Source organism: Phascolarctos cinereus, unplaced genomic scaffold (assembly GCF_003287225.1).
Source record: "Phascolarctos cinereus isolate Bilbo 61053 unplaced genomic scaffold, phaCin_HiC Scaffold_726;HRSCAF=1367, whole genome shotgun sequence".
In the NCBI taxonomy this organism is placed as follows: Eukaryota; Metazoa; Chordata; class Mammalia; order Diprotodontia; family Phascolarctidae; genus Phascolarctos; species Phascolarctos cinereus.
Window position 1 is genome coordinate 285,827,715 of NW_027556098.1, and position 25,572 is coordinate 285,853,286.

At 41.9% G+C, this 25,572-nt stretch overlaps 1 protein-coding gene across 1 annotated transcript in view; it reads right to left on the reverse strand.

Moving 5' to 3' along the window:
• Positions 1-25,572, reverse strand: part of MAML2 (mastermind like transcriptional coactivator 2) — a 423,861-nt gene that overhangs the window by 128,800 nt on the left and 269,489 nt on the right. The window contains exon 2 of the mRNA XM_021000553.2: positions 7,151-8,749. Coding sequence (XP_020856212.1) covers positions 7,151-8,749 — 1,599 coding nt within the window. The remainder of the gene's footprint in view (positions 1-7,150; positions 8,750-25,572) is intronic.

A 25,572-nucleotide genomic window follows, 5' to 3' on the forward strand; every position in this document is an offset into this window, starting at 1 on the left:
TGGAATTTTTGGAGATGGGTCAATTCTAAACTAAATATGCAATCTACTTGAGCTTTATAGATCCAAAATTAGAAAGAAATTCACACTTTTAAACATTTGATTACACAGCTCTGAAAAAAAGATTGTACTTCTTGGTTCAAAGGGAACCTTTGGAACAGAGCCCCATGTGCTTTGGACAACAAATAACTCCTCCAAACCTAAAACAAGTATTCAGTTACTTGGAAATAAATCAGAAACACATGCATTTATCCTCTCTGTACACCCTCTCTCCATTCCTCAACTAAAGCAGGGAAGAATAATTAAGTGAATGAGGTGACTACATTTACCAGCTCACAGACATTATCAGAACTGCTGAAGCCATTTTGTGAAACCCTAATTCTCCCAGCCTTGAGAGAATACTTTTCTGCATCCCATCTTGAAAGTGAAACAGTAAGTGTTCCTGCAGCAACCCAATAGTGTGTTTGCTCAGGAATGACTGCATTCCAGGGCAATGGGCAGCAGATAGGAAACATTTAGGGTAGGGAACAGAGGGGTGGGGGAACGTCCTAGGGCAGGGCTCCTGTTTGAGCTTTCTTGAGCTGGCCTGGATGGGTAGGAGGCTGTGAAAGGTGAAGAAGGCCACTTCTCTTCCAACCCCTGCTGCCAAAATGCCACCCCCAGATCCACAAATGATATATTGCTTTTCTGTACTAGGGAGCCAAGAAGATCCTCCATGTCTAAGTTCAAGAGGACTCTAGTTCGCAAATCTCATTGAAAATCTTCCCAAGTTTGACACAAAAGGAATGTGACAAGCAAAGAAATTATAAGACTAGCATTTTAACTCAGGAAGCTCAAGCTGTTAGCTCAAGAATAGTTGCTTATTTTCCTCCCTAAAAAATAGAGATAACTATTCCAGGACAAGAACACAAATTTCTGTGGTATGCTGTGGATGGTCAAGTGAAAGCAACTCTGAGCTCTGGACTCTTGGGCTGTAGGCATTGTCTAACTAGAAAGTAATGAGATTTTAAAAAATTTATCCTTCACCTTCACTCTATGAACATTTATTAATAGCTAATTGTGAGTGGAGGATTGTGCTTGGTGCTGGGGGAAATGCAAAGGTTAGGTAAGACACGGTTTGAGTCTTTATGGAGCTTACAGTGTAGTAGGGGTAATAAGACATAGATATGTCACTACAAAACATGGTGATTTTTTGATAAACAAGAGATTTAGCAGAACCAGATGAAGCCTGAGGGATAAGGCTTCACCAGGGCTAAGATAATAAAGCAGAATTTTAAAGGCAGAGGACCAAGGTTCAAATCCTAGCTCTCTCACTTACTGTGGGACCTTATCCAAGTCCTCTCTTAACCTCACTTTCCTCACTTGTAAAATGGGGAATTTGGGCTAGAAGATCTTAAAATCCCTGTTATCTCTTATCCTATCATCTTAAGACTTTAGCAGTTAAAAAGTGTGGAAACAGCAAGCCTTCCAGGAATGGTAAATAACTTCAGTAAAGGTAAAGAGGCAGGCAAGCACAAGGCATGTTCGAGAACAGAAAGCATTATGATTGACTGGAGCATAGAATGCATGGAAGTAATTAATATTTGCTAAGGGAAGACAGCTATGGTTGTGGCAGACTGTGGAAGACCTTGAATGCCAGCAGAGTATGCCATGGATATTCACCAAGGCTCTGTCCTGGGCCCTCTTCTCTTCTCCCTTTATACTATTTTTCTCAGTACCCTCATTGGCTCCTGTGGATTCAATTACCATCTCCATGACAATGATTCTCAGACATATTGATCCAGCCCTAACCTTCCTCCTGACCTCCAGCCTCAAAACTCTAATTGTTTATTGAATGTGAACTAGATGTCTGTAGACATCTTCAATTCAACATGTCCAAAACTGAACTCATTATCTTTCCACTCCAAACCTTTCCTCTTCCTAAATGCCTTATTATTGTTGAGGGTACCACCATCTTCCCAATCATCCAGATTAGATATTGTCCTGGACTCCTCACTCTTTTTCACCTCTTCCATCTAATCCCTTGCTAAGTCCTGTCATTTCTACCTTTGTAATGTCTCTTATATATGCCTTCTTCTCTCCTTTAACACTGCCACCACCCCTGTCCAGGCCCTGGATTATTGCAATAGTTTTCTTGTTGATCTGCCTACCACCCCTGTCCAGGCCCTGGATTATTGCAATAGTTTTCTTGTTGATCTGCCTGCCTCAAGTCTCTCCCCACTCCAGTTCACCATCTACTTAGCTGCCAAAGTGATCTTCTTAAAGTTCAGGTCTGACCCATGTGACCTTCCCCCCCAATTCAATAAATTCCATTAGTTCCTGTTACATCAAGGATCATACATAAAATCTTCTGCTTAAACTTTAAAGCACTTCCTACCTTTCTAGGCTTCTTTCACTCAACCTTCCATCTACTCTGCCATTCAGTGACATCAGACTCCTTGCTGTTTGTTGAACAAGAAACTCCAATTCTAGACTATGTATTTTCACTGGCTGTTCCCTATGCCCAGAACAAGCTCTCTTTTTGTCTCCACCTCTTAAGTTTTCTGGCTTTTCTCAAGTTTCAGTTAAAATCTACCCTTGGGCAAGTCCCCCTTAGTATTAGTTCCTTCTATTTGAGAGTGCTTCCAATTGATCCTGTACACATCTTGTTTGTACCTGGTTGTTTGCATGTTGGTTCCCTCTTTAGAGTGTGAACCCCTTGAGGGCAGGAAATGTTTTTGCCTTTCTTTGTATCCTCAGTGTTTAGCATAGTGCCTGGAACACAATAGGTACTTAATAAATGTTTGCTGACTTGAGTATCAGAGTCTTCTGCCTAAAATCCTATTCTGAGGCTTCGTTGTGGCATGGTGGTGACTAGGATTTCAAGGCTCTTAAAGTGGAAAACAAAATCTTTCGGTTAGGTCCTACTAGAGCAGAGAGGCTTTGACAACTAACATGGCCATATCTGTCATCCACAGACCAGTTTAAATTCTGAAAAAGTTTTCATTAGAAGATTGCCTGTTAAGTGGTGATTTATTTTTGGTTCTAGAAACTCATGAAGGCTATTAAGGGATTGCAGTCTGTGCAGGTGAAGTTATGTCTGTTTCAAAGTCTTGATGTGTGAAAGCTTTCATGTGGACCTTTGGACCTTCAGAAACAGTGCAGAGTCATGTAATAACATGTCCTTGATTATCATCTTTGCCTCATTTTGGTCCTTGATGGGTACACTTTCCCCCAACTTGACAGCCTTCACCAGACTTGCTTGCTTCCAAAACCAAACCCACCTCACAAGGATGAAAGATGATCACTATTGACCATATTCAAAAGAATGTGTCATAGGCCCTAGAACAGCTCCCAAAACAAAATTCCAAACAGAATTCAAGCAATAGCCTCCCAAAGTGACAACTCTGAAGGGGACGGAACTCACTTGGATTTGAAATGTCTGGTGACACTTCACAAAATTAGAGAAGTGGGAGGGGACTCAGGAGATGGTTTTCAGATACCACCCAGCTGTCACCGCATCTTGCCATTTCCCTCCTTCTATCACTACCATTACCTTTCTCTGACCCAACCCAGATCCAATAACACCGTTCCAACAATACCTCTAGAAACCATGCCTGAAATCCCTGGAGAAGTGAATTGACTCAGCTTTGGAATTCCTGCCATTGGACTGAGATGTCTTCATTGATGAATGAATACAAACTCATCTAGCAGCCCCCGACCTGACCAGACATCTCATTCAGTTGTTTATTCTGGCCATTTTGTCATCTTCTCTGTCATCCTGCATAAACACCCTGCCCTCTTTTCCATGTCTTGATCTGAGTACAGTAATTAAATCAACACTACCCTTCCTTTTGGCCTGTGGATTCACTATTCGTGAGACTCCTCAGGCCAAAGTTCACTTCCACATATAATATCCCATTATATGTGTTGTCTTGCCTTTGGGGTAGGTACTGTCTCACTTTTATATTTTTAGCTCCAGCACTTAGGACAGAGCCTGCCACATAGTAAACACTTAATAAATGATATTTTTAGTCATCCATTCATCTGGTCCAATCCCCCTTAAGCAAAGGGAAGTATGGATATGCCTCTAGGGTATGGTTTGAGAGGTGTCAATTCCCTAGTATTCCCTTACCTCAATTACAAGTATTTCTACAAATGACCTGCCATGATGCCCACCAATGCCCACCTTTCTCACACTTTTTCAATTAAGAGCATGCTTAAGGAATTGTGGAATGCAATTGTGTTTTGGCACCATACTACCTGGGAACAGTAACACATTAGCTGACAAATGGAGTAGCACGTGTTTACTTATCTCATTAATTCATAAACACTGCCAAATAACCTGATAACATAGATCTAGAGCTGGAAGGGACCTTCAAGGTCATGGAACCCAATCCCCTAATTTTATAGATAAGAAAATCAAGGCCCAGAGAGATTAAGTGACTAGCCTATTATCATACAGGTCAGTGGCAGAGGTGGGATTTGAATCCAGGTCCTCTGACTTCAAATCCCACATACTTTTCATTGCATCATGGGTTCCTGAAGGAAAAGGTTGCTTCCTGGAAGGGTAATACACATAAAGGGGCTAGAAAAAGAGCACTTTGGTGGCAAGGAGGGGAACTGCTAAAAAACTGAGTAGATCTGCACCAAAAGCAAACTTAACTTACTTTATAATTCTGTGTACAGTAGCTACAGAGGACACTTTGGATAGAGATTGATGAATAGGGCTAGAATGGGCCTGAAGAGGAGTAGGGGTGATTAGAATAGACATGAAGTTTCAAAAGGAAGTGGTATGGACAGATCACTTGAACCTAACACATTAATGCTGCTTGTGGAACACCTGTAAAGCACTTTATATCCTTAAAGGTCTATATACATGCTAGGTTTCTTCAGATGGGAGAAAGAAATTTTTCTTCAGCACTGTGTATGTTAAAGGCAGTGTGATGTTAGAATGTAATCACTTTGAGAGAAGGGATTGTTTCATTCTTTGAATATATCCTTGGTGCCAAGCACAGTGCTAAGCACCCAGAAGACACATAATAAAAACTCATATTGACTGACTGATTGACACAGTAAATACATTTAAGTTAGGCTGTGAAGACATTATATTCTTTCTGCAAAGTTTGTAGGCCAGCGGTGGACCTGACAAATTAAATGCCCAGGACAGAACTCAAACATATTCCCCCCAGGCAGAGTTTCTACTTAAGAGTTCCTTTGTATGTCAATTCTTACTTAAATTCTTATTGTACACTGTAGGCAGTAGAATAAAATTCCTTTAACAATGCCTACGTTAGGGCACTATTATCTTATAAAGTCTGTACTAGAGCTTGTTGCATAACAGAATCTTTTTATTAATGATCTAAATTCTGATCATTCTAGGCTAAAAGGTAACTTAGAGGTCCTGTTGTCCAATCCTCTCATTTTACAGATGTGGAGACTCAAGGCCAGAGAGGTTAGTGATTTGTTCTCACTGGTAGTAAGTGGAAGGTCCAGCATTGGAACTCAGGCCCTATGAGACCAAGTTCTGTATTCTTGTCAAACCCTCTTCTACCAGTGACTTATAGAATCTTGGAGTTGGAAGGGATATCAGATGCTGCCTATTCCACTAGAGACTTCCCTTTCAGGTGACACTGATCCATTAGTGATTATACTTTGAATGCCACCAGTTATCTTGATTCCAGATATACTTGGCTACAATCATCTAGACCACATCTCTATATTTTTTCCACAAATGTAAGATCACAGAGGATGTTTTCAAGGCTTGGCTGGAATGTAGCTATTTGCAACATTGCCATGATCTACCAGATGAGTAACCCTGTCAGAAAAGGAAATGAGGTTAGTCTGGCATAACCTGCTCTTGATGAAATCATGCTGGCTCATAGCAACAATCACATCTCTTTCTAAATGCTCACAACCATCCTTTTAATAATTATGTGATCTTCTCTACAGGCAAGAGCTCATGTTCGCTACTCTCCCCCATGAAAATAAATAAAAATACTCTCCTATAAAAATAAAATCTAAATGCTGGATTATAAAATGCTTAAATTGGAAGAGTCAGAGGTCATCTACTCTAGAAGTCAAACATTCAGCTTGACTGCCAGAAACACTCTTGAGCAGGGCATGGACCAATTTAAAATGTAATTGGAAAATCTTTTTAAAAAAATAAATATACAATAAAACATAGATAACATTACATTTGAAAACTAAGTTAATATACAGCCTCCAGGGATTCTTGTGTGCAGATTAGTGGTCCCCATTTCCATTTGAGTTTGACAACACCAATCCTTACTGAAAGTAGGAATTCCCTCTACAATATTCGCTACTGATTGTTATCCAGCCTTTGTCTGGCCTCTCAATGAGTAGTGAGGGTTTGCTGCATCTGTAGGTAGTCAATTCCATAAAATATATGTGTGTGTGTATACACACGTATCATAAGTCATAGAGCTAGAGCTAAAAGGGACCTTATTAGGAGGTTCTTCCTTATACTAAGCCAATGTCTGTTTCACTAGAATTTCTCTCCATTGTTAGTTCTTCCTTCTGGAGGAGCTACACTGAACAGATCTAATAGCCCTTCCACATTGTTATAAAGATGACCCCAGACTCAGTTCCTTAGTCTGGTGTCTCAAAGACTTTTTATTAAAGAGGTTGAAGTGCGTCATTTCAATTCTCGGGAGAAGCAGGTGCACTTCAGTGGGAATAGAGAAATGCATGGGTAAAAGAAGCCAGGGCAAACTATATAGTTATTAATTGCCTAACTCCTCCCTTCTGGGTCAGAATTGGTCCTAATCCTTCTGGGTTCCAATCTTCCTAATATGCCCCTCCCCTAACATACATTATGTGCCTAGAATAGTGTTATCACTCCCCCCCCTGGACGGAGAAGTTAGTCTGTCTGTGCTAATTTCTTATCTACTTATGTGGAAACTTAACTCTTTCATTTCTCACACACATAGCAAGCCTTCAAATATTTGAAGACGACTTTTATATCCTCCCTGTCAACCCCCTCGTGCCTTCTCTTAGGCTGGGTTTTGTACAGACTGCTAAATAACGAGGAAAGCCTCAGTCATCTCTGGCTCTGGGCCTGGCACCACACAAAAACGTTACACGCATAGAAGGCGCATAGAAGGCCCATAGATACTCTTGTACTCAGAAAGTTGGCTTGAAAAGCTCTTACCGGTCTGTGCTGTTGAGAGACTGCATAGGGCAATCCAGAGATGGCCTGCCCCTGCATCTTCTGAAGCATGATCTTTTGCTGTAGTGGGAGAGATGACCTTAGAAGAGGCTGGGTGGACAGGGTTTGGGTGGGTGGGGCCTGTTGCTGTGGCTGCGGCTGCGGCTGCGGCTGTGGCGGCTGCGGCGGAGGCTGTGCAGCGACTGAGCTCTGCTGCTGCGGTGGTGGAGGTGGTGGAGGTGGTGGTAGTGGCGGCGGCGGCGGCTGCTGCTGCTGCTGCTGCTGTTGCGATGGCGGCGGCTGCTGCTGCTGCTGCGGCGGCGGCGGCGGCGGCGGCTGCTGCTGTTGCTGGGTATAATGCAGGAGAGAAGGCTTGCTTTGGGAAGCCAAAACTGACGGCAATTGCTGGTTTGCTTGTTCTGAGTTAAAGTGGAACAAGGGCTTGGTGTTACTGTGATGCGGCTCCAAAGGTGGGTGAGGGTTGCTCACGAAGTTTCGGTTGATGTCCTGAGACTTCTGCTGCATGAGGATGTCTAGGTGGCTGCTCTGGGTGCTGGGACTCGCTTTGTACATGTAGTTGGCCATCGCTTTGGACTGACTGCCATTCACCGGCACCCCAGGGATGGCTGGGCTCTGTGGGCTGAACTGTTGCTGACGGAAAGAAGGGCTGGGAATTTTCTCCTGGCCAAATGGCCCTGGGGAAGGCACCGCAGGGGACAAGGCTGACCAGCTGGAAGGCTGGTTTGGCTGGTGTTGTTGCTGCTGCTGCTGCTGCTGAATTAGTACATGCTGCTGGCGATTGGCAGCTATCTGTTTGAGTTGTTGGGCATGAGACACTTCTTGCCAGTTGGTCAGGGGCCTACTTGCCCCTGAGGAAGCCTGGGGCTGGTTCTGGCTTGGAGGTCCTGAGGGGATCGGGGAAGAAGTGGAAAGGACAGAACTGGCCATAGAGAAGGAAGGTCCTGTTGAGGGAGGCCTCAGCTGAGGGGAACCAACAGGGGCTTGGGTCAAACCTGGGGAGTATTCGCTCTTGATCACCATCTTCTCCATCTGTAAAGGGGGCCTTGGAGTGCTCCTCTGGTTCTGCTGGCCCAAATCAATATGAAATGGGTCATCCTGCTTTATGGTAGCATTGATCATATTTTCCAGCTCCAGGTCGCTCATAGGAGGCACAGATATATTTGTCAGCTCATTAAACAACTCCTGGAGCTCTGGATCCATCATCATCTGTTCCCCAGGGGCATCTCCATATCTATTGGGAAATATATTTTCCTGTGTCATCTGGCCATCCAAGTGCTTGCTGCAAGACACTGTCTCTCCTGGTTCTTTCTTGACCTCCTTTAGTCCCAGGTTATACATACCATTCCCAGAAGAATGGGCACTGGTTGGAAGGGTGTTGGCCTTCCTCAGAGGCCCCTGGCTCATAGGCATTAACTGGCTTTGCCCATTGTTGACATGATGTCCAGTTTGTCCTGCAGGGAGATTTTCTCCTACTCGTATTCTCTTAATATCCAGGAAGGAGTTCTCCACAATGCCATTAGGCCTTTTGGCATTGGCTGGAGACAGGTTCACCACTTGCTTTCTCTTCAAGGAACCTTGGAGCTGAAAAAGAAAACAAACAAACAAAAAGATTAGATTATACTTATAACCTGTATCTAATCATAATCAAAATACTGCCCTCCTCATTTGAATGTTTTTGCCTTTCACACGGAAGAGCCTATGAGAAAGAAAAATTAATAAGCGTAGCAGTCAGTGAAAGATAGCAAGGCTTTCAACTGCACGACCAGTATGCAAAAAAAAAAAAAGATTTTGAGGATCATAGGGCAAATTTCTATTAGTGGGTAGGGACCATATGGAGCTCTGTATTTCAGGGCTCAGTAGATGATCAATATTGTTTTTCATTTTTAAATTCAATTATATTTTAATTATCAAGCATTTTTTCTGTCTTCCACCTCCCCTTCTTCCCCAAAATGAAAAATAAAATAAGTAAAACCTTATAACAAGTATAATTAAGTGTGCATACACACAATACATGCACACATACAAATCCCCATATTAGTCACGTCCAAAAATGTGTCTAATTCTGCATATTATTCTATCACCTCTTTGTCAAGGTGGGTAGAGTCCTTCATAATCAGTCCTCTAGAATCATGATTGAGACAATCATTGTCTTTTAATGAAAGTACTAAGAGAGTATTCTATCTCTCTCTAAAATGTTCCACACCCACACATATCCACAGAAGGCCAGAAGGGTTACATTTTGGCTCCAGACCAGAAAAGGAGCCAATCAGGGACCAGGGGCACAAACTCAGAACACATTCACAGGCCCTGTTCTAACCTCTCCATCACTATCACCCTCTAAATAAATACCCTGAATAGTTGCTGTTAGGTTCCAAGGAGCTTATTCAATCTTTTGTTCATGTACTTTTCTAATTGTAATTCCACTGCTAGGCACCAAGGTCTAGATAGTTTACTCTTATGTCCTATAACAACCAGGAGATTAGATCTTATTCAAAATAAGAAGCTCCCAGGTGTAAGACAACCCAACAGATTTTCCTGGGACAGAGATGGGGTTGTGGTGGGGTGTGGGGAGGGAAGTCTGGTTTTCTTGTGTTGCCTAATCACAAAACTTATAAGCAGAATCAAAGCTAGAATGTGGCTTCTACCACTTTAAGAGAGGGAAGCTTTAAATAAATTGTTTTAAGTGCTTCATTCATCAACCTAATAGAGTGTGTAATATGAACTTCAAAAATTGTAGAGATTGATTCTGAAGGCCATTCCCCCATATCAGCAAACTAACAGGGGCCAGAAATGCCCATCATTGATCCTCAGGTCCTCATAAAGGCTTCTTATTGATCTGACCAGCAAAGTACAAAAATGGCATTCATCAAAAAATAGTCTTCCCAATGCGGTTGGCCCATTTAAATTATTTACAAATAATTACATAAGATCTGGGGCAGGGAGATATTTTTCCAGCCACAAAATTCAAGCCATCTTTTCCTTCAACCTTCATTTATGACATTTCCTCATTGCCTCCAGACCTCTTTTAAAATTGAGTTCAATTCATTAAGCATATATGATTCACTCGGCAGGTACCAGGGATACAAAGACAGAAAATGAAATAGGCCCTGTCCTTGAGGAGATGATATCCTTGCTAAAGCATACGATATATAAACAAACATAAATACAGATAATTTCAAGAGGCAGACAGTACTAACATAGTGGTGGGATCAGTGAAAGGTTCATAGAAGGTGGCATTGAGTTTGACTTAGAAGGAAGGTAGGGATTCAGAAAGAAGGGCATGAGGAGTGAATGCTTTCTAGGCCTGAAAGGCAGTCTGTACAAAAGCATGGAGACATCATGATGGATGTCTGGGAAGAATGGAGTAGGCCAGTTTAGCTGGAATGTAGAACATATGAAGAAGAGTAAAATCCCCCTCTATTACCAATCATGATCTGGAGGCAGTCCCCTCTATTCCCCATCATGTCCTCAGATCTGACCCTGCTCCATTCTGAAAGTTTAACCTAATGGTTTGTAAGGACATAACTTGGACATAGGGTTTGGAGCTTGAAGGTACTTTAGAGGTCTTTTAATGAAATCTACTTCCTCATTTTACAAATAAAGAAACTGAGACCCACACAATATCTGTAGTAAGTGGCAAGGCCCAGTTTCAAACCTTGGGATCTACATTCTCCATTAGACAGTGAGAGACCCAGGGTAGCAAACACAGAAAGACTTTGTGGTCTGCTTGCCCAACTACTACCACCAAATATAATGACAGCTGATATTTATTTAGTAATTTACTACAAAACACTTTGACATACATTAAACCCTCATGTCTCAGAACAACTTTGTGGGAGAGACAGTAAAAGTACTATTATTCCCATTTTTACAGATGAGGAAACTGAGGCACAGAAAGATTAAGTGACTTGCCAGATTCATGTAGCCAACAAAGTCAGCGGCTAGATTTCAACTTAGATTTTCCTGACTCCAAGTAAGGAATCAATGCTCTATGTACATTGATAAGCTGGCAAGTGTCCGGGGGAGGATAACCAAGACTCTTAAAGACACTGAAAGGCTTTGGGTTTATGATGTAGGATTGTTTGAAGGAAATGGGTATGTTTAGCCTGAAGAAAAGAAGACTGAGGATTGGGGGTTGGTGACTGTTCCAAATATCGGAAGAGGGAATAGATGAATAGATTTGTTCTTTTCAGCCCTGGAGGGTAGAATAAGGAGCAAAGAGCAGAATTTGCAATGAGACAGATTTAGGCTCAGTGTCAGGAAAAATTGTGTGACAATCAGGGACGTCCCAAAGTGGAATAGGCTGCTTCAAAAGGTTGTAGTGCATTTCCCCTCCTTGGAGGGGAGGTCCTCAAGCAAAGGCTGGACAACCACTCGTCAGGTACATTGTACCCGTGATTCCTTCACATACAGCTGGATGAGATAGCTGCTGAGCCCCCTTCCAGCCTTCAGAGTCTGTGATTCTGAGACTCAGAGACATGAAAGCACAGCAAGTTCTGTGTCAGAACCAGGACTTAAATTACACATCATACACTATTCATTTCATTGTCATCATCATTACCATAGCTGACATTTGTATAGCTCTTTTTATGTGCCAGAAAGTATGCTAAGCGCTTTGTGGTTACGACCTCATTTAATCCTCACAACAACTCTGGGAGGTGGATGCTATTATTATCCCCATTTTAGAGCTGAGGAAACAGACAAACTGAGGTTAAGTAACTTGCTCAAGGTCAGATAGCCTGAGGTCGGATTTGAACTCAGTTCTTCATGACTCCAGGGGCAGCACTCTATCCACTAGCTGCCCATAACACTGGCTCCCATCATGCCCCAGGGAAGGGTTAAGGGTTAAAGGAAGAGCACATCCAGGAAAGAGTTGGGGATGAACATAAATTTGCAAGTGTAACGATTATTTTCTGCATCCTAGACTCTTTCTGTGTTTCACTTAATCTAAAGCTGTGCCCATGTCTACTCACCTAGCTATTCTAGGACTCTTCAAACTACAACATTTAATAGAATGGCAAAGCTGGTGTCTGTTTACATAGGAGTAGGATCATCATAGACTACTGTGGCTCCACTCATCTTGCTCTAATCATTTGCATGTTGTTTCTACCATTAGAATGTGAGCCCCTTGTGGGCAGGAATTGGCCTTTGCCTTTTTTTTTTTTTTATCCCCAGTGCTTAGAACAATGTCTGGCACCTAGCAGGTATTAATTAAATCCTCATTGACTGCTTGAGAAAATCCAGGTGGTGTAGTGGAAAGAGAGATGAACTTGGAGCCGGGAGAAAAACAGCCTTGAATCCTGTCTTTAGTATTAGTAGGGTGACTTTGGGCAAGTCATTTAGCCTTCTGAGACTCAGTTTCCTCATCTGTAAAGTGGAGATAAGAATACCTGGACTACTGATTTGCAGATCTTAAAGGGTTTTTGCTCTCTATGAAGCCTCATGTACTCAAAGCCATTCTGCCACTGAGCAGATGGACAGAACCTATAACTGTTCCCACAAAGAACAAACAGAGGGTGGTAAATTCCTTCGCTGGTGCTTGGGTTATCAGCCTTTGATTTATTTCCCCTCTGCCATGAGAAAACCTGTTCATCCAGATTCTCCCATTGCTTTAGCCACTCCCTGGGTTGTAAGTGAGGCACCCTGGGAAGCAGCTTTAACTCTTTCAAGTCACCAGGCCCCCATTAAACAAATTCCTGTTTGCTCAGTACCCCAGTATTTTGAAAGTGCTCATGTGACTTTTACTAGTCACATAGTGGAAGAAGCTATGGATTTGGAAGCAGGCGATGTGACCTTTTCCACTGACTCACTGTATGACCTTGAGTCTCACTTCACTTTTCTGAAATTCTGTTTCCTCACCTGTAAAATAAAGGGGGGCAAGCCAATTGGTTTCTCTCTCTGTCTCTGTCTCTCTCTCTTTCTGTCTGTCTCTCTTTTCCCGACCTCTCTCTTCCCCCTTCCTCCTTCTGTCTCTCTCTCTCTCTCTCTCTCTCTCTTCCTTCTTCTCTCTCCCCTCTTTCTCTCTCCCTCCAACTCCCTCTTTCCTTTCTTTTCCCTACCTCTCCTAGGCTGGAAGTGCAGTGGCTACTCACAGACCCATGACACGTAAACTTTGACTTGTTCTGTTTCTGAGCCAGTCTGGGTCTCTACTCCTGTCCCCCTCCACTCACTCCTGGGAGCTCACTATCTTGGTGAGTTAGTGTGGAAACCTGACTGGCTTAGCCCTATTATAGTTTGGAATTTCTGACCCACCATCCATAGACTCTCTAGTAGCAAGGATTACAGGCATGTACCACTATGCCATGAGTCCACAATTCTTATAAACTGCCCATCTTGGAAAGCATCCAAGGCAGTGGCAAAATCTGGACCACTGCATATGCTTTTAGGTAGAAGAATTGTTAAACTTCATAATATTCAAAGCTAGATGATGGTTCTCATGTAGTGGGCTGGCAAAGCTCCTTGGTGATATTATAGCAAATAATCTCACAACTAGAAGAGTTCTAATTATTGTCATTATTAATAGCAATTATTCAGAGCCTCCTTGTGGATGGCATTATTCAAAGAGAACTTTGCCTCTGCCCTTTAGGAGCTCATAGTCTGAGAGATAACTAGGGCCAACCTTATGCATAGATGAAGGAGGCAGCTGCCTATAACACTGTATGATGCCAGAAAGACCCATCTGTCCTGAAATCTTTCTCTCACTGTTCTGAAGTTCCAATATTAGAGGTTCAGGTTTTGGGATAAGGTCATTGTATCTCAAGAAGATTCCTGTTAAAATATAAATTCAATTCAATCAGTTCAGTGCAAAAATATTGAAATACCCTTTGTAGTCAAGGTTTTATGTTCTGCCACCATTTTTCTTGTCTTTTTCTCTCTCTCTCCTGATCTTTAGGAGTGACCTGACCTACTATAGTTTAGGGCACTCTGTTGGTGTTCAGTAAATTCTTTGTAATTGACTGACTGACCTTTGCTTTCTTTCCTTTACTATCCTGGAAGACTCAGGAATCATTCCATGACTCGTTCATGGTACAACCTCCACCCAGTTATGTCTGAATTGCTTGCCACACCCAGTCCCCAATTCCTGTTAGCTCTAAAATGTCCTTTTTTCCCTTTCCTATAATATGAATATTTTCCTGTTCATCAACTAACAGATGAATTTTTTCATTTATTTATTTATTTATTCAGTCAGCAAATTTGCTTGCAAGCATTAAGTACCCACCATGTGTAAATCTCTCTGCTACAAGCCAAGGGAGATGCAAAGATAATTCATATCTGGTCCCTATCTCATCTTCTTTGTATTCTTTTTATGTCCTGGACACTGGGGTCTACAGCAGGCTTGACTTATGAGCCAGTCCCAGGTCCTTTGTGATGTATATGTATTTGTGCAAATGACATATCTCCCCTGCTAGGTTATAAACTTCTTGAGAGCAGGGTCTGTGTCTTAGGCATCTTTGTAATTCCCCTAGCACCTAGCAGAATGCCTGGCAGATCATAGACACTCAATAATGTTTGTCTTTTCTTTTTTTTCATGGTGATCTTCAGAATAACAAGTACAATCTGGTTTGCATATGAAGCATGAGTCACTGTACTTTCCTTTTTAGAACCAATAAACTATGTTGCTTTTCACTGTCATCTTTGTTCTCCTAGTTGAACATCTCAGTGTTATTTCAAATCCTCCATTTTGGCGTGAGAGTCCTTCTGGTGATACAGTGCCCAGTGACTCTGACAGCATGAAAGGAATGAAGGGCTGGCAAATGAGGGGACAGATAGGCCTGCAGAGAAAATGGCCTCAGCTCAAAGGTGGAATCAGGAGTGATTTTTCTCAGTTGAAATGTTAATTTTGAAACAACTTTGAAGCACCCTCGGTCTTCCAAAATACTTGAAACACAAACTTCCTGAAGTGATTTAAAAAGCAGGGTTATTGCACAAGACTTCAGGCCTTCCCCTCTCTTTCCACTAACTAAAAGCACTCCATTGTCTACTCTGAAGCCCTACATGAAGGGGATCCCTCAGAGAAAAGTCATCATTTGGTCCACGGATCACATTATGGATGAAAAAAAAGTAAAAAAGGGCCCAATCTTGCACTATGTTCAATCCTTAGACCATTTTATTCATATTTAATTCAATTCAACAAACATTTATTGTGTAAGGCCCAGTGCTAGGGAAATGGGAATACAAAGACAAAGATGAAAATGGTCCCTGCCCTCAAGCATCTCACATTCTACTTTGTCAACTAATTGAACCCGACCTGGTCAATTGCCCCTTCCTGTGATTCATTTTTGGCCTTTCCAGCATGGAGGGAGGCATCACACCAAACTTCCTCTTTGGCCTGATTCTGGGAAGTCCCATTACCTTATGGTCAGCAATTCCTGACCCTTCTTCCCAGTCTAAACATAGTGTTCATGGAACTGAACTGCTGGAGGTGCCTGCTGTAATTCTCATCTTAAAATTGACATTCCTGCACCTTAGGAACCTTCTAAGGAAGAGTGTGAAGCCTTAAACAGTTTATATCAGAATATAGGGTTCTAGGCTAGGAGAGTAATTAAAGATGAAATAATCTAGTTCACTTTGGAAATAGACTGGGGAAAGATGGCTAAGGCTTAGTGCTAGGTGACATTACAATGGGGCCAGCCCTAAAGATGATTTATGGCACTTAACTTCATCTCAGAGGTAAAAATTGTATGGCATCTTTCACAAGCTGGTTCTAATGCACCTTTCCAGTTTATAATACATTCTTTCTTTTCATGTACTTACTGGTCTGGTCAACTTGCTTACTTGCTCTTTTCTATATGACATTCAATCATCTCTAGTCTCCAGGCCTTTGCATAGGCTGTTTCTCATGCCTGGCATGCAGTCCATCCTCACTTCTATCTCTTACATGCCAAAATGCAACTGGTAGTACAGAGTGTTGGGCCTGGAGGCAGGAAGACCTGAGCTTAAATCTGGCCTTAGACACTTATTAGCTGTGTGACCCTGGGCAAGTCACTTAGCTTGTTTGCCTCTGTTTTCTGAACTGTAAAATGAGGATATTGAAAGCACTTACCTCACAGGGTTGTTGTGAGGATCAAATGAAATAATATTTGTAAAAGCACTTAGTACAGTGCCTGGCACATAGTAGGCACTATATAAATGCTTAGTGCCTTCCCTCCACTTGACTTGGAAGGTCTCCAGTGAAGTTCTCTGGGTATCTGTGCTTGACCCTCCACTGTTTAACAATTTTAACAGTGACTTAGACAAAGCCATGGTTGGAATTCTTGTCAATGGAGATGATACGAATCTGAGGATAGGGAATACGCTGGATAAGAGAGTCAGACTGAGAAAAGACCCTGACGGCCGAGAATATTGGGTCAATCTACCAAGATGAATTTAACATCAATAAGCATAAAGTTTTACACTTAAGTTTTAAAAATTCAGGTTCACAGGTATGAGATAGGAGAGGGATGGTTAGACAGCAGCTTGCCTGGGAAAGGTCTGGGGGGTCTAATGAGCTCCAGGTTGACTGTAAAGTATCAGAGTGATATTGAAACCAAGAAAGCTAATCAAGTAAATCAGCATTTATGAAGCGCCCACTATGGGCCAGAAACTGTTCTAAGCAATAAAGAATGGCCAGAACAGTCCCTGCTTTCCAAGAGCTCACAGTCCAATGGGAGAAATAACACGCAAACAACTATAGACAAACAGGCTATATAAAATCAATAAGGGACAATCAACAGTGGAAAACCAGGGAGAGCAGGAGGCAGAGATGAAGACAAAGAGAATTTCAGGCATGAGGGACAACAGTTAAAATGCAGAGTTGGGAGATCGAGTGTCTTGTGCAAAGAACAGCCAGGACGCCAGTGTCACTGTGGAAGAAAAATGCAAGCTAGGAGGAGTCCAGGTCCTTAGAGCACTAAATGCCACCGGGGGCTTTTATATTTGATTTTGGAGTTGATAGGGAGGCACTGGAGTTTATTGAATGGTGGTGACAGTGGTGACATGGTCAGATCTATGTTTTAGGAAGATGAATGAGACGGCTGAATGGAGGATGGAATGGAGCAGGGAAAGATTTAAGCCAGTGAGATTAACCAGCAGGCTACTGTCATAGTCTCTAAGTGAGGTGATGAGGGCCTGTACCAGGGTGGTGGCAGTGCCAGAGAGAAGAAGGCATATGTGAGGGATGTTACAAAGGTAACATGACCTTAGGCTGAATTAAGAGAGCCTTAATACCAGGACTTGGGAGATAATAATCCCACTGTATTTCGCCCTGTTAAGAGTATTGTTTTCAGTTTGCTTGTCACATTTAGCAAGGACATTGAAAAGTTAAAGTATCCAGGGGATGGCAACCAGCATAATGAAGGACCTTGAATCCAAGTTATATGAGGACTGGCTGACAGAAATTGAAATGCCTAGTATGGAGAGGAGAAAACTTAAGGGAGAGAGGATGCGATAGCTCTCTTCAAGTAGTTGCAGGGCAGTCAAATGAAGAAAAGGATAGACCTGTGTGGCTTGGCCTCAAAGTGCAGAGTTCATAATAATGGATAGAAATTGTAAAGAAGCAAATTTAGGATTGTGGTAAGGAAACGCTTCCTAACAATTAGATCTATCCCAGAATGGGATGGGCTGCCTCAAGAGATAGTGGGTATCCCTTCACTTAAGGTCTTCAAGCAAAGAACGGCTGATCACTTGTCATGCATTTTGTAGAGAAGATTTTTGTGTTCATAATGTGCTTTGCAAATCTGAAGGCCAAGTATAAATAATAAATATTTAATATAACAATAAATGTCAGTTAGTTCTATTATAGATTAGTCTAGATGGGCTCTGAGATTCTGTGATTCTATGAACGATTTTCAGGCATTTGCTAACTCGGCAGAGCCTAGCACCCAATCTGATCTTAAGATAATTCTCATTTTGACCCAAGGAGGCTGGGTTATGCCCTTGGCTTGCTCCTACTACCCATACTCAGACAAGTCAGACAGTTCTTCGACCAGGTTCTGTCACAACACAGAGAGAAAGGACTGATTTTCTGGATTCTGAATCCCGAGGAAAGAAACTCCAGGATTATACCAACTCACACGTGAAGATGAATAGGGATGGCAACCCATGATTACTCTGACTGTTCTTCCTGATTGTAGCTGACTTGGCATGCAAATAACCTACCTCAATGATGCTGCAAACTTGCACTTGCTAAGATAGCCATTTTGAAGATCACCAGTGTCAAAGGACATTCTGGTGCTTATACAATAAGCATTTTCTATGAGTCTGCTGTCAATCACTAGCTAAAGTACTGCAACATTTGCATATGGGCTTTCTGCCTTAGACAGTTCCCTAAGTCATTGGGTCTTTATAGGGGCATGACCACTCCTAGCTTCTGCAATTGCTTCTGCATTGGAAAGCATTTCCTACTCATCTCTGAACTCGGTATAGAGACGTAGCCACTCCCTACAACAGACTTTCCACTCAGCACGTGTTCCTTCTGCTACAGTGGGAAACACTGGCACTGAATGGCAGTTCTTAGACTTCACTGATTTGTTCCTCCTGGAAGGTGATTTCCCCCTCTGCACTGCCTGGTACACAGCCCTGGCTACCTCCTGTGGCTGAGCCCAGGTCCTCCAAGCGTTTTTCCTCACATTTTGTCAAACGTGGAATCTTGGCATTCTTATTCTCAGCAGTTACTCTGCACCTGTAACTACTACTTATTTGGCACTTTGATTTACTTGTCTTATTGATTATTATTTTTATTTGTCTATCTCATCTTTCCAACTGAACTTTAAAGTCCTTAAGAATAGGGACTCTGTATCTTCTGTTCCTTGCACCACTCCTCCCCTAAGCCCCCCCTCAACTAGCATAGTGGTAGACACACAGAAGAGAGACCCAAAGATTTATATAATGTAAAATATGAAGGAACCTTCTAAAGCTGCCAGGGCAAATGACTTGCCCAAGATTGCTAAGATGGCAGAGTTGTAAGAAGGCACATCTCTGAGCTCCAAACCCAGTGACACTAGTCCATTAGACTCCACCCACCATTCAATTGTTTTTGATTGAATGGATGTCAGGGTGTAAGGAAACTGGGCTCTCCTTTTCAATTGAGATCTAGGGCACTGTGGCTTAGGAGGAAGCAGGTGCCCAGAGATACTCATCTTGAACCCACAGGAGACTTGATGGTTAGCATAGAGTTTTGTTCTGAGTGTTTGTTTTCTTCTAACCCCAGGGGTTAGGGGTAGGGGTGAAAGTCTACAGTCTAGAGCCATGAGAAAAAAAATCTCTTTCCTTCCATTGAAACAAGTATTATGTGGCCTTGCACAGTTCTTCAAGGAACATTGGGAGGTCCAAGGTTCCTTTCACTTCACAGAGAAGACTACTCATATTCTAATAAGGATAGAGAAGGGCCCCATTCAGCCTCTGAACAAATATCTATGTAATCTGTTCATACATTGAACCTATACTTATACAAATAAGCAAGTCTTTAGGAACCAAAGACAACACTGTAAATCCAAGGAGAACTTCAGTTTCCTTCCTACTCTTTGTCCTATGATTTCAATGGTCCCCATCAATCAATCACTTAGTCATTCAGTCAATAAACCTTCATTAACCCATGACAAGATATGGCTAAAACCCAAGCAATTAAAAGAAATTCCTATACAAAATCTGTTTCATAGAAGATCTTGATGCATATTTTTAAAAAGTACTATAGCTTATTAAAATACACAAACTAACCAACTTCAATCTCTTGTTAGTTGCTAATTAGATGAAATATTTTCTAGTATTGCTTTGGGAATGACAATGATAAAGGCAGAAAGCAACAGTCTGAAGAGGAACCGTTGAGGTGTCTACTTTGAACACTATCTCAGAGTCAATAGTTCTAACCATCTGTGACTAACTGTTGACTCCATGCTTAGTCATCTCAACTAGTTGTAGCAATGAGAGAAAATCAAGGAATGCAGGACCTATCATTCTAAATTAGGTCCACTGTGTTTAGCAGGAAAAAAAATATGAACTTTTTTTCCTACATAAGCCTGAAAAAATCAGATCCACTATCCATGAAATACTTTCATTATGACTCATTTTTTGCCCAAGATTTTTATCCCGAATATGTCTTGTTTCTACATTGTAGTTTGTATGTTGTTTCCTCCATTAGATTGTGAACTCCTAGAAAGTAGGGACCATCTTTTGCTTTTCTTTTTATCCCTAGCAAGAGGAAATCTTCTTCAGGTATGGGTTGAAAGAGGTGGCCTTCTATCCTTAAGATTTTTTTATTCTATGAGATTTTGAGTTCTGCCATAGAACCATGCTGTACTCTTCTCTCACATTCTTCTGCCAAGGTACCTTAGCCTTGCTCAGCTGGGGCCAAGTAAGGATTGAAAGGGAAGGGTGGACTGAAACCTGGTCAGCTCCTGCTTTCTACCAATTACTGCTAAGCAAAGGAGGAAGCCATGGGTGCAGGGTTGTCCCCATGGGATTGGCCTGAAACAAAGTCACACAGGAAACTCACCAATTACCAGGAATAATGGTTTTCATTTACTGCCTTATTGGATTGACTTCAAAGGAGCACCCTACAAATGAACGGCTCATTCCCCTTTCCTACTCTCTTGTGTCACCCACTCTGACACTCATAATTTCAATTTAAAGAGTGATAGTCCAGGACAGAAATGGAGATGGCTTTTTTAAAGGGCTTTAACAGTTTTACTTACTGTTCATTTACAGCAATGCCCCTTTAAAAAGCTCTTAAATATACTATGGGGCACCACACATAGTAATATAAATACAGGGCCTCTTCCAATAAGGCAGAAAGTACCTAACAAGGATTATCTTGTTTCTAGTCCATTACCATTACGAGTTTGCAACCCAGTAAATGCCATTTATGGTGTAGCCCTGGGAGGTCCTGAGATCAAGAAAGCACAGGTCCAGAGTTTGAAAGGGCCTTCAAATCGTATAGTTCAACTTCCCTCATTCACAGTCGAAGAAACTGAGGTCCAGGAAGGTTATATGACTTGGTCAAAGTCTCAGAGGTAATAAAGTAGCAAAGTCAGGACTCTAACCTGGGTCTTTACATTCCAAATGCAATGTTCTCTCTGCTGTGCCACAATGCTGTATCTATGCATGGTTTCACTAATTCACAAGAAAATTTTGGAAAACAAAAACTCCAACCTCCCCCCCAAACCAAAACAAACTTTATTTGAATTTTGCTTACCTAGGCTAGGACTTGGCTGGTTTAAATGCATTCATGCCTAGAGACAGGAGACTGGGCTATTTGACCTTTTGAAAGGGCCATGCTAGCTTTAGGCTTACCTCAAAGGAAAGAGAAGCAGCATTGAGAAGGGTAGTCCTGGCAAAGCACCTGAGAGCACTAACCCCACCCTTTGATGTTTCTGGTCCTGATGTCACGAAATGTTTAAAGAGACATTTCTCTTTAGCAACAGTATCTATGCTCCCCATGCAGTGAGTTGTTGATGTGTGTTTTTTCTCCTCTTTCCATCAGCCTTGACGACTGTGAACTGTATAGACAGAGGCTCTTTAGAGCGTGCCTTAGCTTTCACTCCCAGTCTGTGTTTATTTTAACATCAAAGACTCATCTAGGGGGAAATTGCTTAACTAGCTCCATGAAACACGAAGAGCTTTGCAGAGAGATTTGGTTGCAACTAAAAAAAAATTGATATATTCTGGCCCAGTTTGTAAACCTCTATTCCCCTGAAATCAGAAACTGGCCTAACAGATGGGGCTGTTCCCTGGCTCTTCCATGAATGTCTAAGGCTGAAATGATAACCAAGGCATTAGACTCCCACCACTTGCCATATATTTACAGGGGCAAAAAAAAAAGGGATCCAGCTAATTTAAATGTAGGATTAAAAGGGGGTGGGGGAGAGGGAAGCGCCTCTATGTTATATTGTTCCGGGTTAAGCTCTTTGAAGCAAGTGGCCCCTGCCATAACAATAGCTAAGCTTTGATCTAACTCGCTGTAGCCATGTAATTATCTCCCTGAGTGGAGGCCTTTACCTGACAAATCAGCATACTTCATAAGCAGCTATATTTTTTGAAAGTGAGGGGAGATAAGAAGGCAGGAAGCCCAACCCAAAAAAGACATTTAAATAGGTTGAAGTTGTAAAATCAGACAGAAGCCTGTTGATTATTCTATCCAAACAAGTAGGCTTAAAAGACCTCCCTTCTTCATTCCAAAGCCTCTATGTATTTTCTGAAGAGTGCTTATGTTGGCCTTGAAAGCTCTCTCTGACCATCAACATGTCACAGTGCCTTGAGGTGAACTGTTCCTGAAATTCACATCAATGGCTATTCTCTTGAAATAGTGTGCGAAGAGTAAACTGACCCAAGCTTTGGGAAATTCAACTGTTTACTGATTGAATCCTGATGAGAAAGAAATACCAAGCAGCATGATAAATGTGCATAGGGATAATGAAGCATGTAAAAGAGGGCATCTTACATCATCCTGACAAGGAGAGCATCAACTCTTTACAGGGCTGATAAGTCTGCTGAAAATATTAAAAGCCCAGTCTTAACAGAAGAAATGCCTAATCCTCAAAAAAAGGGCCCGACAGTTTCTTTCATCTGCTTTTTAGAAATAATGTGGGGCACATTTAGACTGAGTGAGATCTCTGGGAATGACTTTGCAAATTTCTTAATTCAGGACACCAGCAAGATTGATGTCACAGAGACCTTTATCACCAATCCCGGAATACTTTGTTTCTCTTTACCTGCCTCAGGATTATCATCGTTTAACTCCAAGTCCCAGTTTTTTGTTTTTTGTTTTTTGTCTTGTTTTTGGTGAGGCAATTGAGGTTAAGTGACTTGCCCAGAGTCACACAGCTAGTGAGTGTTATGTATCTGAGCTATATTTGAACTCAGGTCCTCCTGACTTCAGGGCCGGTACTCTATCCACTGCACCACCTAGCTGCCCCCAAGCCCCAGTTTTTTAAAAAAGTACCCACCCTGGCCTAACTATGACTCACTCTCATTAGTCCCTTGTCTTTGCATTTGTCTTTACTCAGCTTGGCACAGAGACAAGAGCACTGGACTTAGAGGCAGGAAGACCTGGGTTCAAATCTTGCCTCTAACACTTACTGACTACAGGAGGATGGAGAATTCAGTTAATACCTTGGATCCTCTGTATTTTAAAAATGGGGGTAATAACACATATTACTTACAGGTAGCCCAGGCTGTTGTTAAGGCTGAAGTCTGATGTTTGTAAAGAACCACATAACATACTTTGCATTTAACTACTTTGTGTTTGTATTTATTTACTTTATGTTGTAGATGTTTTTATATGTACTTCTTGTCTCCCTCATTAGAACACACACTCCTTTTTAGCAGAGATTGATTCTTATATCCCCAGCTCCTAGCGAAATGTTTGGCACGTTTGGTGCTTAATGTTTTTACTTGCAAGGAGTTTACATTCTACATGGAGGATCTTGAATGTTTACAGATAAGTACAGTAAATATAGACCATATTCAAAAAACATATTGCAAGGACAGGAAGACATTCAGGAGAGCAGAGATTGTGGGGCAGGCTGGGTTAAAGGGGGTCAGACCTTAAGGAGAAAAGAATAAATGGGGCTCATGGTGTCCTTTCCTTCCTGCCTCCTATTTAGTCACTATACATCAACCCTGGACCTGGACCTTCTTTTCTCTATCTCTCTAAGCCTCGGTTTCCTTTATCTGTAAAATGAGGGGGTTGTGGCTAGATGGCCTCTAAGGAGCTCTAGGTCTATGATGCTCTGAGTCTATTTTGCCCCTGTCTCACAGAGCTGGACCTAGGTAGGGGAATGCTAGATTTAGAAGACATTGGCAGTACTTAATACTCTAGAAGTGTAGAAACAAGCTTAGCAATGAATTAGCAAGAACACTCAGTTAATAGGAAGTAAGCAGGTGGGTGCTTGGGGGAGGCGGGAAGGGAAGTTCCTCCCCAGCCCCAAAGCTGCCCTCACTGCCAGGGTTTTTCCAGCAGAGTCCTCAGGACAGCATCCTGGGATCTCTGTATCTCTCTCTCTCAAAACAGTGTCCACTCCCCTATTCGGCACAAATAAGGGAGCATTTCCAGCCATTCACAGGGCATAGTTTTTGGTGGTTGCTCCAAGTACAAAACTTCCAAGTTATGTTTCCCGATATCTACTCCCTTTCCCAACAGTCAGGGAAAGTACACCATGATGCAGCAGTAGTTATTTCAGAACAAATGCCCCTAAGACTGACATCTGGATGAGGCCTGATGTTAGGTAAAGAAGGCATTTTGTTCCCTACCCTTCTGTTACTTCCAAGCTTCAGAAGGTTCTCCTGTAACATGGAGCTTATTTTAAGAGGTCATTTTCTTCTCACCCCCCAGGCTCTAGATTCATCTGAACTCCTGAAAGTTTTATTCCTCTCTGGTGATACTTATTATATCCTGGTCTTCTACTGTAGTGATTTGTGAGCATGTCCTATCTTCCCTTATATATCATAAGCTCTTTGCTTTCCACATAGTTCCTATAATAACACCTATTATGTGTAGATGTTCAATAAATATTTCTTTAATGAATGATCATACCATTATTTTAAAATATTTTCTTGATGACTTGTATTGTGAGTGATGAGATTCATTCATTCATTCATTCAAAAGCCATTTATTAACCACCTTCTAGTGGACAGAGCATTGGGCTTTGAGTCAGAAAGACCTGAGTTCAAATGTGACCTCAGACACTTGACACTTGTGAGCTGTATGACCCTGGGCAAGTCACTTAACCTCTGATTTCCTTGGAGGCAGCTAGGTGGCTCAGTGGATAGAGTACTGGGCAAATCACTTAACTTATGTTTACCCTAATACCCTGGAGAAGGAAATGGCAAACCACTCTAGTAACTTTCTAAGAAAACTCCTATGGACTATGGTCCACAGGGTCATTAAGAGTTGCATACAACTGAATGACAAGAATATTTGGTTCTTTCTTCCAATGGTTTATTTGCTTATTCTATACTGACCTGTGTTGTGGGTCTGGCAGGAAAGGGAGATCTGGCTCAAGCACTCCAGCTGCCATCCCACTGAGGGTGGGCCAATGAGGGTGGAAGGCTGAATGACAAGTGTGACATGCAGTATACTCACACTCAGTTTTACATGTGTAAAAGAGTATAAATGTAAAAGAGAACACGCTCAGACAATATAAAAAACAGGACCATAAAGCGCAACCTTTTACACTTTTGAGTATAGAAAGGAAATAGCAGTGAATGCTAACTTTGGTCTTCGAGAACAGATGATGAAATGCATTTACCCCCTCTCCATAGAGAAGTAAGGAGGGTCTACGGGTGCAGAGTGTTGCATATGCTCTGTCAGATACAGTTATTTTGTCAGTTGGTTTTGTTTAACTGTTATACTTTATTACAAGGGAGGATTCAATGAGGAAAATGTATGATTATAAATGACGAAAGTCAAAAATCAAAAGACATCAATGGAA